Source organism: Polychytrium aggregatum, assembly GCF_025602895.1.
Source record: "Polychytrium aggregatum strain JEL109 chromosome Unknown BJ171scaffold_71, whole genome shotgun sequence".
NCBI classification, from domain to species: domain Eukaryota; kingdom Fungi; phylum Chytridiomycota; class Chytridiomycetes; order Polychytriales; genus Polychytrium; species Polychytrium aggregatum.
In genome coordinates, this window is record NW_026516273.1 from 118,107 (window position 1) to 131,570 (window position 13,464).

At 56.7% G+C, this 13,464-nt stretch overlaps 6 protein-coding genes across 6 annotated transcripts; 2 read left to right on the forward strand and 4 right to left on the reverse strand.

Moving 5' to 3' along the window:
* Window positions 1-496: 496 nt before the first annotated feature.
* On the forward strand, window positions 497-2,515 carry BJ171DRAFT_282371 (transcription initiation factor TFIID subunit A-domain-containing protein). Its single transcript, XM_053106921.1, has 4 exons — window positions 497-819; window positions 1,014-1,846; window positions 1,977-2,091; window positions 2,289-2,515. The coding sequence occupies exons 1-4, from the start codon at window positions 663-665 to the stop codon at window positions 2,435-2,437; spliced, it is 1,254 nt and encodes a 417-aa protein (XP_052962203.1). The 5' UTR covers window positions 497-662; the 3' UTR covers window positions 2,438-2,515.
* A 38-nt stretch (window positions 2,516-2,553) lies between these two features.
* BJ171DRAFT_572332 (intraflagellar transport protein 43-domain-containing protein) lies at window positions 2,554-4,190 on the reverse strand. The gene is made up of 5 exons (XM_053113699.1): window positions 3,862-4,190; window positions 3,522-3,688; window positions 3,369-3,394; window positions 3,065-3,216; window positions 2,554-2,891 (listed from the first exon to the last, which is right to left on the reverse strand). The coding sequence occupies exons 1-5, from the start codon at window positions 4,144-4,146 to the stop codon at window positions 2,625-2,627; spliced, it is 897 nt and encodes a 298-aa protein (XP_052962204.1). The 5' UTR covers window positions 4,147-4,190; the 3' UTR covers window positions 2,554-2,624.
* A 97-nt stretch (window positions 4,191-4,287) lies between these two features.
* On the forward strand, window positions 4,288-8,141 carry BJ171DRAFT_282377 (integrator complex subunit 2-domain-containing protein). Its single transcript, XM_053106922.1, has 13 exons — window positions 4,288-4,708; window positions 4,812-4,951; window positions 5,113-5,276; window positions 5,395-5,578; window positions 5,705-5,748; window positions 5,857-5,938; window positions 6,080-6,187; window positions 6,306-6,402; window positions 6,523-6,703; window positions 6,797-6,931; window positions 7,022-7,133; window positions 7,249-7,430; window positions 7,640-8,141. Exons 1-13 carry the CDS (start codon window positions 4,649-4,651, stop codon window positions 7,762-7,764), a joined length of 1,614 nt encoding a protein of 537 aa, XP_052962205.1. The 5' UTR covers window positions 4,288-4,648; the 3' UTR covers window positions 7,765-8,141.
* Window positions 7,723-9,398, reverse strand: BJ171DRAFT_282397 (uncharacterized protein). The gene is made up of 6 exons (XM_053106923.1): window positions 9,346-9,398; window positions 9,038-9,218; window positions 8,849-8,925; window positions 8,439-8,697; window positions 8,216-8,313; window positions 7,723-8,106 (listed from the first exon to the last, which is right to left on the reverse strand). The coding sequence occupies exons 2-6, from the start codon at window positions 9,139-9,141 to the stop codon at window positions 7,826-7,828; spliced, it is 819 nt and encodes a 272-aa protein (XP_052962206.1). The 5' UTR covers window positions 9,142-9,218; window positions 9,346-9,398; the 3' UTR covers window positions 7,723-7,825.
* An 808-nt stretch (window positions 9,399-10,206) lies between these two features.
* BJ171DRAFT_572335 (uncharacterized protein) lies at window positions 10,207-11,974 on the reverse strand (the record flags this gene model as incomplete). The annotated part of the gene is made up of 6 exons (XM_053113700.1): window positions 10,207-10,223; window positions 10,318-10,395; window positions 10,491-10,599; window positions 10,838-11,257; window positions 11,395-11,802; window positions 11,849-11,974. Coding segments are annotated over 6 exons (1,158 nt in total), but the record flags the coding sequence as incomplete, so codon positions are not given.
* A 174-nt stretch (window positions 11,975-12,148) lies between these two features.
* Window positions 12,149-13,455, reverse strand: BJ171DRAFT_529468 (cytochrome c oxidase, subunit VIa). The gene is made up of 2 exons (XM_053112738.1): window positions 13,046-13,455; window positions 12,149-12,676 (listed from the first exon to the last, which is right to left on the reverse strand). Exons 1-2 carry the CDS (start codon window positions 13,343-13,345, stop codon window positions 12,605-12,607), a joined length of 372 nt encoding a protein of 123 aa, XP_052962208.1. The 5' UTR covers window positions 13,346-13,455; the 3' UTR covers window positions 12,149-12,604.
* Between the last annotated feature and the right edge of the window lie 9 nt (window positions 13,456-13,464).

Here is a 13,464-nt window from a genome sequence, read left to right on the forward strand (position 1 = left end):
TCGGCATACATCTGTAATTGAGACGCTTACCCTTCCCTATTTTGTCATCTGCGTCTGCGTCTGCGCGCCGATGGACTCGGACTCGGACTCGGTGATCAAACTCTGCGACTCTTGAAACCACGCCGCCCGATTCAGTCGGTGCTCTTTCGTCGCCAGCGAACCCATCCCTTTCAGCGGGAGCCGCCTCGGCAGCGACATCAGCAGCGGCACTCTCGACATCAACCCCCAGCCGAGCAACCAATCCGCGGGGTCGACCGGCACTGAACCGCACTTCGTCGACACCCTCAAACCTCGTCTCTCCCAGTCCATCGTTGCCGACATCGGCTGCATCGACCGTCTCAGAAAGCGCTGCCAGTGCCTTGGCGAGCCTTACCGGGACACCGCCTGCCAACCTGAACTACTTGCCGATCCCACAGCCAGGACATCCGACCTATGCGCATTTCATGCAGATATATCAACAGTATCTGGAGATGTACTCGTCGCAGTACGGCAACAGCAGGGCAGGGCTTTCATCGATATCAGGTAGCGATCCAGCGTAGCTCGACAAGGACGCCGGGTTTCCTTGCTGGCAATACCTCTGCGGCTGAAAGTTGATTGCGTCGATCGGACCCTCACTTGGCATTGTCGTTGTTGAGTCGTTGGGTATATCTGAACAGCCGCTAATGCCAAAGCTGACGTGCACAGGCCTGGCAACCGGCACAGCAACACAGGCGCCTGCAGTTCGGCCAGTCTCGACGGCGGCAGCATCTATCGCATCGACGACCGCCACTCCGGCATCTTCTGCCGGTGGACTCGGCGGCGCCTATGGTGCGTATGTCGGTATGTTGGCTCCTTATCGACTGCATACAAGCGTGGATCACTTTCGTCATGCTGGTGCCAGAGCGTGCTCTCGGGGAGTTGGGTTGTTTGGCTGGCTGGCAAAGAGTCCTGATCGCATACTGGCTTGGGATGGCGGATCCGGCTTTGAGGCGGTGCACGCATCGGACACTGACGGCTTCTCCTCATGCACACAGCCTATCAGCAACAGCAAACATCGCAGACGCAGACACCCGCCGGAGACTCGTCTCAGAGAAATACTCGAGCGTCCACGACCCCGGCCCTATCGACAGGCGGGGCGATGTCGACATTGGGGGTACCCGTATTTTCGCGCCAGCAACAAATGTTCCAGCAGACACCGGAAAGCCTCAGCCTGCAGGGACAGACCGGTGCCCAGGCTGCAGGAAGAGCCGTTACATCGATTCCGACGCAGAACCCATCAATTCAAGCACTTGCCCAGGCTGTCCTGACAAAGTCGACAAGATCTGCGCTCACAACCCAGGTGCAGACACAGGCCCCAGCACTCGCCTCCGCTGTCGCCGCCGCCGCATCTTTACCGCAGACGACAGAGTCGCGGATTGCGGCGGCAACAGCTGCGATGACCACGGGCACCAGTGCCTCAATTTCAGCCACCACAGTCCCAAAGGCGACACCGGGCATCGCCAAGCTGCAGAAGAACACGCCCAAAGTCCAGCGATCATCATCATTGATTTCGGTCGCATCTTCGGATGACCTGACTATGACCAAAAGGGATGACAAGTCTGCCGAGTCGGCGCTGGGCACCTCGCCATCATCAGACTTGGCTTCCAGGCTGGGCTCACAGTCTGTGACCGTTGGCTCGACCACGTCGACCACACCTTTGTCCAAAACGCCACCGGATGCTCAGTCGACTCAGGCCCGGACCCTGGCCGAGCTTCAGCGGATCCAAATCGAGCAACTCTCCAATTCTCCACCACTCTCAAAGGAGGCGCTCTCGGACCTGGTCAAACAGCTGGGCTCGGACCACTGGCTTGAGCCCGAGGTTGAAGAGGTACATGGCCTGTCCACGGATGCAGATACTCTTTTGAGCCCGGATGCCTGCCGCCAAAGCAACGGGTGACGGTGTGGCCCGGTAAGGCTGTTCTGTGTACCAAAGCGCTCACACCCTACATCCCCTGCAGCTCTTCATGGATGTATCCACTGCTTTCCTCACCGAGATTACCGAGTTTGCATGCCGGCTCGCCAAGCACCGCCAATCGGACACATTGCAGATCCGAGACGCCGCCATTCCTCTTGGTATGCATGTGCTTTTAGCAGCCGTAGCAATGCACAGCCGCATCGGCGAGCGCCATGAGCGGACGCGATTGTTTGCCTGTTACGACGCAATCATTGCTCTGTGCACTCACCCAATCCGATTCCGGATCGCCTCTGTTCTCTTTGTGATTTCGGGGCCCTCATCTCGTTCACATCTACGTCGTCGTATTTTCTCACAGAACGCGACTATAATCTCAAGATCCCTGGATTTGGCGTCGAGACAAAGCCGACGCCCAATCGACGGCACCCGTACCTCAAACAGTACGCTGCCCGTGTGCAGGCTGTCCGCGCTGCTCAGCGCGAAGGCGCCAAGCTCAAGGACAAGTAGCCTGTATTCAGCGCTGGCGAGCCAAACAGAAGGGAGAAAGGCATGGTCAAGCACCCAAAATACAAGCGTCTTGCAGCGTCTTTGGAGATGGCACCGGACCAGCACTGTGTACTCAATCGGTGCTGTTTGGCGCTATCGATTTGATGGAAAGAGCGTCAGTGAACCAGCAGATGGGCTGGGATGGGCTCTAGAGGAGCTCGACTGGAGCCCGTGCTTTGGCGTCCGAGTTTGCGGCGTCCTTGGCCGTCGATTCGCGCGCCTTGGATGCTCCCTTGGATGTCTCCGACACAGCCTCCGCAGCCGAAGCGGTCATATCGATTTGCTCCATCTGAGTCGCAATTTCGGTGAAGAGCACATCCCAGTCCCAGTGGGTATCGTGCTCGATCACATCCTGTGGAGTGCACAGTGCACGAGTGGCCAGGAGCGAGAGGTCGATGCCTTTGAGGTCCAATCCCTGCCGTCAGAGGGGAGGGCGACATCCGAGTGTGAGCACACAATGGCCGTCAATCCCATCGATTCAACAGCCGGCCGGGAGCGGATGTAGCAGTGTTTGCGTAGCTGGCGGATTTCCTGCCATCCCCGTTCCCACGCACATGTCCAAGACGCCACCAGACATCAGGTACCCACCTCATACATGTTGCCCATCATCGTCAGCGACAGTTCGTTGTCGAGCTCGTTGATGGTCTTGACGGCGTTTGTCTTGACTGCAGGTGCAGACGCCATTGTTGTCAAGAACTCGTCGTCCTCGACGTCGTTCAAGTCCGGGATGATGACGGTCACTGCAAGTCACGGATGCCATGAGCATGTTTCGATGGATGGACGGATAGATAGATTGGCTTGAGCAGAGACGACCGCGATCAGGCGATCAAACGACGGTCGACGCCTTTGCTCTATGCATATAGGAGTGTGCCACCAGCAGCTCGTCACATACCTTCATCGGTCTGGTTGTTCTGCCATCTTGACGGCGACACAAACGTTAGTGATGCCCAGCCCATCACTAGTGGAACATAATTCGAGTCACCGTATCGACCTTCGTCGCTTGTATCAAGCTTTCGGAGCCATTATGCCCCCGAACTGACCATACCTCGACTCCTTCTCGTCGTCAATGTCGCCTCTGGACTTGCGCACTGTTTCGGCTTGCGACTCCGAGAGACGGTTGCTCGGTCGGCGGCCCATGCTCTCAGTCCCCTCGCCCCAGCCCTTGAAGGCGGAGCTCTCGAGCTTGGATCCGGGGATGTTGCTCACGTCCGCCTGTGAAACAAGAATCAGCATATCCATTGTGTCGGCGGGGGTGTGGAATGCAGCCGATGTCCTCGAGAGTGATCAACTCGGCTCTCATCCAGCGAAAGCATCGCATTGGGGCCGCAATCGAACCCCCCAACCGCAATCAAACCCTCAGCCTCAACGGACGTGCCCGCTATTACCTTCAATACGCTGGGCTGTTCTGGCACTGACGGCGAGTCTGAAAGAAGATCCGAAATGTTTTCGGTGCTCTGATGAGCCCTACGTCGGCGGGACTGCTTTGGGGCCGGGCTTGCTCCAGGGGGCGGCGCGTCGGGCTCGACAAAGTACGCCGGCGGAGAGCTCGAAGGAGAAAACGGGATGCCTTGAGCGGTGTTGGACGACGGCGAGATCTGTTCTGCGGGTGCAGAGAGCAGCGATTCAGGTAGCTTCATAGGATTGTCTTCTTCATCGCGCAGGACTGACATGGCTGGCTGAGTAGAGGCTGCAAGGCCGTGCGATTACTGCTGAGATGAGGGGCAGCAACCGAGCTCAGCGGAAGGCCGAGTTCGAAGCCCAGAACGCCCCGGCGGATGCTGGCTTTGGCGCCAGCATCTGGATGCAAAATCGTCAGCAGCCGCCTTCGGACTCCAAGGCATCCTCTGCGCCAAACGGTTTCATGCAGCAGCAGGCGACTTGAGTTGATCCGCAGACTATCGCCCACGGACGCCGGGGCCCAGGGTGTCCTGATCCAAAGACATCCTGGCCCAAGCATATCCTGGCCCATGACGTTTCCTGACACCAACGAAAGCACATTCATGGCAAATCCAGGACAGCCACGGGCACGTGGCATCCGTCCTGGAATCGTGGCGCGAGTTGGCCAAAGTGGGGGTGGGCGATTCGTGAGGTTCATCTGTGCTGCATCAGCTCGCTGTTTCGATTCCGACAGCTGCAGGACGACGACAGCAGCGACGACGACAACGAGAGCCGATGGATCGTAGCTCGGTGCTCGGCCGATTGCTGGAGCGTGACTCGTACATTGACCACCAGGTGGGTCTCGATCGCAAGGCTGCAGTCGATCCTCATACCCGTTCGCTCCACCAGAGGCTGATTTGTCCTGTGTCTGCACCTGAACAATCGTCAACCGAGCAAGACCATATTGAAATATGAAGAGTCTCCAAGCGACGAGAGCATATCCGGGCCCCGGCGACATTGGCTCCACGACAGGATGTGCGCCGCGCGGCTGCCGCTTGAGCCGTTCATCATCAAGCTGATCAAGAGCAGCATCGAGAGGCATGTGGCCAGCACCAATGGGTTCGCTGCATCGCTGTCGAGCCGAGCCGAGACAGCTGTTGTCCGATCGAGCTTCAGCCGCAGTCAGACCAGCGCATGGCGATTCTGTTTCTGCGTCGGCTGGGCCGCGAAAATTAACCAGCATGCTCTGTTCTCCTCAGTTCGTTCAGCCCCTGGCGGCCGGCTCGTGTTATCCCCGAGGGCGAGATCTATGCGCTCTACTCAAGCATGCTGACGATCGAAGCCAAGCACGTCTTGATGCTGTACTACATCATTCTCTTCAACGAGCGGGCATACTCGGACCGCAAAATGATATCCATTCAAGGTGCCTATCCCCCCCCCAGCAAGATAGGCGCCGACCCCGATCTCCTGTTGGATCGGACCGAGAGTTACTTGGACTGGATGGAGGGTGCTTTCAGTAACCTCAGTCCGTTCCGTCGCAGCGCCTTTCTCGGACTCTCTGGCGAACGTCATCCCGATCAAGTCCATCCTCGGATTTGCCGAGCGGCACGATGGCGGCAAATCGTTCAAGCTGATATTTCCCCATCTCGCCTCCATGGTTGCCACCCAGTTTCTGGAGCTCTGGGATAGCGAGCGATTTTTGGACGAAGAGGACCTCAATTTATTGTAGGATGCGGGCCTGTGGATGGGAATGCTGGCGGAGAAATGAAGGCCGCGGCGCTCGTTGGTCGGTGCAGGACCAAGTCTCTGGAGCGTAAGCGCTTACATACTGATATTCCTCGGCCAAACCAGGGCGACTCATGACACAACGATACTCGCTAAGGATGGCATTACGGGTTAGTTTCGTTCTTATGCAGGCAGGCAGACACTCTGTGGACCAGTACTGGGTGACGAATGAATCCTCTCATTCGTGCTCTGACGCTTTGCATGGCAACTGGCTGAAGAGGTGCAGCCATGGAAGGTCCTCTATCACTACGAAGGCGAGCTGCGGGCCCTGCTAAGTGGGTTTCTGAGCAACCCCGATGTGTAAGTACTTCCGGTATAACATGTGCTGAAAGCACGTTTCGCAGTCGATGCAGATTGCTGCCAGGACACGGCAACGTTTCCAGCATTGGCTGGCGATATACTGAGCGAATCTTCTGTCTCCACTTAATCCACGGCCACAAGCTCGCTGTCTGAGAAACGCACTTTTCGACGGCTCTGGGCGCACATTGGCTACACTTGTCCGCGCGAGCTGTGGATGTTTACTGCTCGGGTACTTTGTCCTGGCCAAGGGTGCGTACACCCACCAACATGTGCATGGTGTTCGTGGTGTCTGTGGTGTCGATGTCATCTGGATTCACCCACCTGCTCAGCTACTCTTCGCACGGTCCCCGGCTGACATTGTCTTCAGGATAACGCAGGACAGTCTCATCAACGATCCGATACAGGTCTTGGACTGCAACACTCGCGTTTTCGATTCAGACGTGCTGACGAGGGTGCTCTTGGAGGTGCGTCCATCGGCGACAAAGCGCCCAACACATTACGTATTTGGCGACATTCGGTATCCTGCGCTGCTGAGCGCGATCAGAGACTCGACTAGAGATTAACGTCCTCTGCTGAAACTCTAGACACTGCGCTCGTTCATGCTTGTTTCGCGGTATCGCATCAAGCGCACGCTGCTGAATTCCTCAAACCCAGCACTCTCCAGCCAGCCGCAGCGGGAGAACACCGAATATGCCCTACTGTCACTCCAAGAGACCGAAATCATACAGCGACTGCTGGATATATGCTACCAATACCGTGAGCGCGGTGAGTCTCCAGCAGCCGCCCGAGCCAGGGGAGGGAGAGTGGTTCTGCGACTGTTGACTCACTGACGCGACCAAAATCAACGGTGTGTCCCAGAGAGCTCGGTAGCAATCATCTACAAATTTCTGCATCAGCTCTTCATCAACAACCCGACATATATCAAGCTCGTCCACTTCCAAGGCTACCGCATTGAGCTGATAAAAGACACCGTCAAGAACATACCATCGATGCGTAAGTCCCAGCTCCCGGCTATGCGATGCGTGTGTGTCAAAAGCGGCCTCATCGAAGGAGGGACTAACCGCTCTTCATTCATGGACCTAGATGTGTGTCTGGATTTTGTCACAGAGCTCCTCAAACAGCCCGATGAGTACCACCAATCATTCGGCATCCATCTAATGGCTCAGCTAGCGGCGACGTATCCGATAGCCAAAAGGTGGGTATGCCTGCCAATGTCTCGATAATACAGATCTCCGACCTTCAACATAGTGACGAGGCCGTGGCAACTAATGTAGATCCCATCACCCACAACACCGAATCTGTGAGCCCAGTCTGCAGATCCTCCAGGACAGTGTCTTCCACAAGATTCGATCGATGACGCTGCGGTTCTTGGACTATCACGAGGGCCAGGAGCCCGTATCGTTTGAAACCATCAACTCGATCATCCCCACCCTGTCAGTCATCTGGCAAGCCTTTCCGTTCTTGCAGGAAAGCATCACATCTGTTTTGAAGGGTAAGGCCGAGACCTGGCAAGCCTGTCACTCAGGTTCAAAGACGCCAGGGCCCCGCACGGATCCATCGTGCATGCACAGATAATGTTGCGGGTGTTCAAGCTAGCTATATTCGACAGCTCTTCAGCCACGCGATGAGATGTACAGATCGGGTTAATCGCGATTGCATGGACGCGGGGCTGGTTGACTGACGACGAAATCGCATCGACAGATTTGGATGAGCAAATCAAGTCATCCAAGCTCAAATCTCGGTTCAAGATTTACAAGGTTCTGAACCAGACCTTCCAGAAGATTTCAAATCCTGCCGAAGCTGCAGTTCGGGCCAGCCAGCACTAGTCATGATGTCCGACATCCGCAGACCCGAAGGGCGTCTCTTGAACTTGGTCCACTCTCCCCACTAAAACGTGATTTCGCTTGCGAACTGATCCTGAAGGGCGTTCATTCGCCGAAAAAACTGGTCGCGCTTGCTCCGGCGCTTAGACTCGGCTCTCTGGTCAACCGAGCTCATTCCCAGGGTATCTTGGTCCGGCTGGATCTGAGTCCAGAGCTCCAAAGGACTAGAGAAGGTGCTGCCCCAAACACCAGTCTGGGTGAGCAGGGCCGAGCGATCAAACGAGTCCGCGAATGACTGGGCATAGAGTTGGCTTGATAACTGGTCCTCGTAGCTGCCGTGAAACACTGGAAATCAAGAACATCAGCCACGATGTACGGGCACAAATGGCTCGACGGCAGTGGCAGCAGCAACGCAGCCGCAAACAGAGACTCATGCAGCCAAAGCCAGTCGTACCGTATTCGAGCTTGCTGAACGCCAGGCTGACCATGTCTTGGATTGACGACAGACCGTGGCTGGCGTGCAAGCCCCTGGAGTAGTGTACAGCACGCCTCCTGCGAGAGCAGCGGGCTCAGTAACGCCGATGACGAGCAGGGCAGCATGAGCCGTGGCAGAGAGCCACAGTCGACGACTCGCTTGCACACGGATCAGGTTCAAGGAACGAAACTGCAATGCCTACCATCCTTGGAGATGCTCCTGCTCCAGTCCGGCGGCTGCTCCGGCATCGCGTTCCGTGTCTCGTTCTTGCTCCAGCGCTTCATAGTACCTCTGGAGAGCAGGCTTGCTGAGCGCAGCGAACTCTTCTTTGCTGAGGACCTTTCCAAATGCGTTTTGCTGAACCTTCAAGGCGCTTTTGCGGAATCGGTTCTGAAGGTCGATGCAATGGGAAAGCTGATCGACGAGCTCGGGATGGCACGTCGGCTGCTGGCCATTCAGGGCTAGAGGAAGCCATACGGAATCAGTGAGGGCACTCCACAAAGCCATTCACGGGTAGCGAGGATGCGTGGGGACGCTCACTGGCTCGCGAGTGTCCGCGGAATGAGCCGAGAGGGAAGTGAAAGAATCTACGAGCGGATCATCGAGACCCACCATAGTGCACTTTGCGAATGGCATCCCTCAGAAGCTGGCCGAGCGGATTCAGACTTTGGTACTCCTCGCCTGCGAGCCTGGAGGGACGAAAGCGTTGGTATGGCGTTGCGCTGTGTTGGGTGGGATTCGACTGGCGAAGCAACCAAATCTTGGTCCACAGTGGCTGTGGCTGCCCATGTCAAAACTTACGTGCCAGGGTAAACCAAGATCGAGCCCTCGTACGGCTTGTGGCTTGGGAGGGCAGGGGGAGATATTGCGATATTCTCAAGTGACTCTGGCTGACTCTCGAGCATGATGCCGACATGGTCGGTGGTCTCCTGGTGCGCACTGGAGCTTGTGATGCTTTCGGTGTCCTGGATCGGTATGGGTCCTGCGACTTGGTACCGAGAACCGTGAGACCACCAAGCAACATCATGGTCCCAGCAGGGCATTGCTGCTAGCCTATGAAAGATGCCATGCCTGCGAACAAGTGAGTGTGAGGCAATCTGCAAACTTACTCTGCACTGGCCGAGTCCGCTGCCGCTGCTTGATTGTCTTGATAACATGCGACCATATTGCCAGGCTCTTGGCCACAGACCTCCATCCTGTTTGGCCAATCGAGTCAAGTTGTGTCAGGAGTTCCTGGAAATCGGCATCAACGAGTGCTTTGTTTCAAACTACCGCTAAGCAACGGAGCCTCCCTAACAAAGTCGTCCCTCCAACTCATTCCGTACGATGCGCATTGCGGACTCACGCCTCATCAGCGTTGCGATTCGATTACAACGCTGCTCTCTCCGCCGGACCCAGACATCGACTGCTTGGTCCAGGTCTTCTTGCTCCTGTCGGATCAAGACAGACTCTGAGAGCGAGATGGCGTCCGAGTCCCAGTACGTTCGCTGCTTCAAGGCGCCCAGCGGAGTGTTCGACAAGAATCGAGTGGCCTGGACTGGATAGAAGATTGAAAACCGCGATTTGATCATCTGCTGCAGCTGCTGCGGCTGGACTGTCTGGCATGTTGTCTTGAGACATTGAATCAAGTCGCTCTCCTGCATGGCCAAAGAACGGACGAAAGTGCAACCCCGGATCCATGAAACGGTTTTATAGAGCGCGCTATATCAATGCCTATGGTTCCATGCAGCGAGAAGCTTTTGTTCATGGCATTGCCAGACTACCAGACTGTCAGACGGCGGCGACCGGATTTGTTGTTCGGATCGAACTGTTGTGGGGCTCACCTCGAGGCAGCCAAGCACTCTCTCTCGCGCCAGAAGAACCGATGCTGCTGTGACCCACAGTAGGATCTTGGCAATCGGAACGAGATCTGAGCGATTCTGGAGCTCGTTGGATCCGTAGATCCAAAGATCGAATATAAACGAAAGACACTCCAGATTATGCGAGTCTGGAGTCCCAAGCCGAGAATGGTACGCCGGTCGTCAGGATCTGAACTCGTTGAGCTGTGCTGTCTGATGAGAAGCGATCTCGGCAAGACCTACCAGTGAATAGCGTTGATACCATGGGTGATAGCATGCTTCGGAGGGCATATTGGCTAGTGGCCAACGACTCTTGCGTCGCTGGTGGTGGGCATTATGGGGGGGGGAGGCACCGCACATGTCAATACACATTCTGTCGATTGGGAGACGCTGAAGCGGATGTCCATGGGACTAACCTCTCGATTGATGGAGGATCTCATGTAGAGCAGAGTGAAGCTGTGGGTCGAGTTCCTGCAGTAGAAACTCGAGGTCATCGGCAACCAAGTCCACAAGATCGAACGTATCCTGGAGACGCAGCTGGATTGGGTTACGATTCCCAGTCATGCAACGAGAACCGTGGGAACACCTCACAACTCAGGGACTCGCGACAACGCAGCTCCGGGAGCAGCCGCAGTGGGCGTGGACTCCTGCAGTCACAGAAAATGAGTGCAAACAGGAGTCGATGAACGGCTCTGAATGGTGACGAAAGGGCATATGCAAAGTTGCCTCCGTGGTCAGAGAATGGCAGTTGAACAATGCGTACCTCTCGCCAGATACCGGGCAAATGACTCCAGAGCGTGTGGACGAGAAGACCCGTGTCGGTTGGGCACTGCGGTGCGATTCCACAGCCTGATAATTGGTCAGCGTCGGCACAGGAAACGGCATCGACGGGGTTGGCTTCGGGCCTCTTGGCATGCATTCCGCCCAGCTTGCGTTCGCGATGCCAAAATACACCCGCGAGCACAGCGGCGATCGCGAAGAGTCGATGTTGTGCTCGTCCTCGGATGGGGGACGGGCTGTTGGTCTGGACATACGATACAGCGGCCTCCATCTTCTTGAGGCAGAGAAAAGACGATCCCAGTCGGAAGAGCGATGGGCTGTTGGCGAGAAACGCCTGGCACTCGTGGTAAAGATCGAGTTCCGGTTCCGCCTGAGGAACCGAATGACAATCGAGCCCACGAGACTGTCCATAGCGTAGGATAGGCATCAGTGGCCTGCACCGGCATTCGTAGCAGCATCGACGACGAGCCGCTCAAGCACGAACTGGCTCTGTCTCTGCGGTTTTGGGCTGCCTGCAAAGAGCCTGTTCGGCAACCATACCGAGTCGACGATTGTGTTTCTGTGAAGAGCCATGAGACACGATTCCCATGCATATGCCCTGAGGCCGCTTGGAACGAGCTCGCCAAAGAGCGTCGTCAACTCTCGCGAAAGAGATGGATGTCGATATAGTAGCAGGCCCACCATTTCCTCGTACTGTTCGTGCATCTCTCGAGTCAGTTTGTCGGATGAGGCGCGGCTCGGCCTATGCTCTGTGCCAGAACGCTCCAGCCGTTCCAGACAGGCAGCGACATCGAGGAGCACGGCATCATAGAGCGGCTCTCGCCCAGCAAACTCGCTGGCGAAATGCTCGAGCTCCCGGTTGTCGAGCGGTGCCCTGGCGTTCGATCTTGTCTTGAGCAGCTCCTCCACGAGGTGGACTCGCAAGTAATGCCACGACTTGGAGGATGCCTGCAAGTTGTGCCAGAGCAGGTCGATGCATGCAGTCCCGTCGGACGTGGATGTGGGCGGATCTGCCAACGACCTCATGGGATGCAGGGGCAGCTGGTGGATGATGGGCAAGACAGGTCCATGCCAGAGCCAGCTCCACGAGAAGCAAGCCGTGCGCATCCAGCCGCTCCATCAATCACCGCATCAGACACTTCGGGCATGCTCTCGTGCAAAATGCCAAGCCCGATGGGCAACCCACGCTGCTCTGCTTTCGTGTGCAGCTCAACCCTCAATGAGAAGCAAAAGTACGTGCGGGCGGATGCGTCCCCGGATATGGAGGTTCGAGAAACGCCATTTCATGCGGGCGCTCTTGGCGTTCCACATGTATTGGGGTCGGATGCCGATCGCGATGGCCGTGTGCAGATCGAGGTGGCCGGATCGAGATTGAGTTGCCGTTGCAAAAGAAGAGGTTCAGCGTTTTACGATATATGTATTGCTTCAGGTTCGAGCCTGACACACGCAAAAAAATTGTCCATGCCACGGCGTTGTCGAGTCGCTGTTTCCAATGCCGGCGTGAAGCGGTCGCGTTCCCTGGCCCGGTATGGTGCCTGCTTGGGAGGGACAGGCCGAGCATCCGCCAATCCACCCTGAGCGGAAAGAAATAACGAAGAGGTAGAGGAAAAAAGCCCAAGCCCCATGGTCAAAGGAAATGAGAGTCATTCAACAAGAGAACCTGAGATGAGCCAGAGAAAGAGTAGCGACAAGAATCCACTTCGACAGAGTACTTGAAACCGCTATCGACAACGCTCCGCCAGGGGCATATTTAGGCAGAGGGATCGGCGTTGGCGTGGGAGCTGTGGAAGGGAGTGTGGTCACCATCGCCATAGGGGAAGGGCTGCATGAAGCAAACAGAGTACAGGGAGAACAGAAGCGTTAGAGATCTAGCATTGGCTTGCGACGAAGGGAGCGCGGCAATGAGTCGATACGACAGAAGCCCGCTGGATCAATCGCAAAAGTGTTTCTGAATCGCCAGGAATCTCCATGTCGCGGGCTGGTAAGCCGGCGGAAGCGCCAGGACAGAGGGAGCGATTCCGGAAGCCTCTGCGAATGTCGAATCCAGGGGGAGGGTTCGTTCTTCAGGATCCGCGTGCGGGACCGGGTAGCCTTGGGGCAGGGTCGATTCGAGAGCTCGGTGGTGTGCAGAGCAAACGGGTGGGCGCGAGGAGGGCGAGGGCTCGCCGAATGGATGTCACTCGATACATACAACTTTTCTCTTGCGCAGGTAAGGGAAGGCGTGGAACTCGTTGGGGTGCTCCTTGAGGTGCTTGATGTGCTCCAGCTCAGGGGGCATGGAGTAGACGGCGACGGCGAGCAGAGCGGGGACGGTGAAGAAGTAGTTGAACTTGCGCCAGAAGGAAACGCTGCCCTTGGCGTGCTGGCGAGCAGCATAGGCCGAAGGGAGCATGGTGCTGGCGTAGTACTCATCGACGGCGCCGGTCGAGGAAGCCATGCTTCTCTTGGCGACGGTCTGGCGGATGGCGGAGGCAAAGCGGGTGTAGACCATGGCGGGCTGTCCGGGGGGTGGTGGTGGTGCTGATGCAGGATACGAGAGACCCAAAGTCGGGAGAGCAACAATCGCCTCCGAAAAAGCAAAAACGAAGCGAGAGCGAGGGGCGGCGCGAG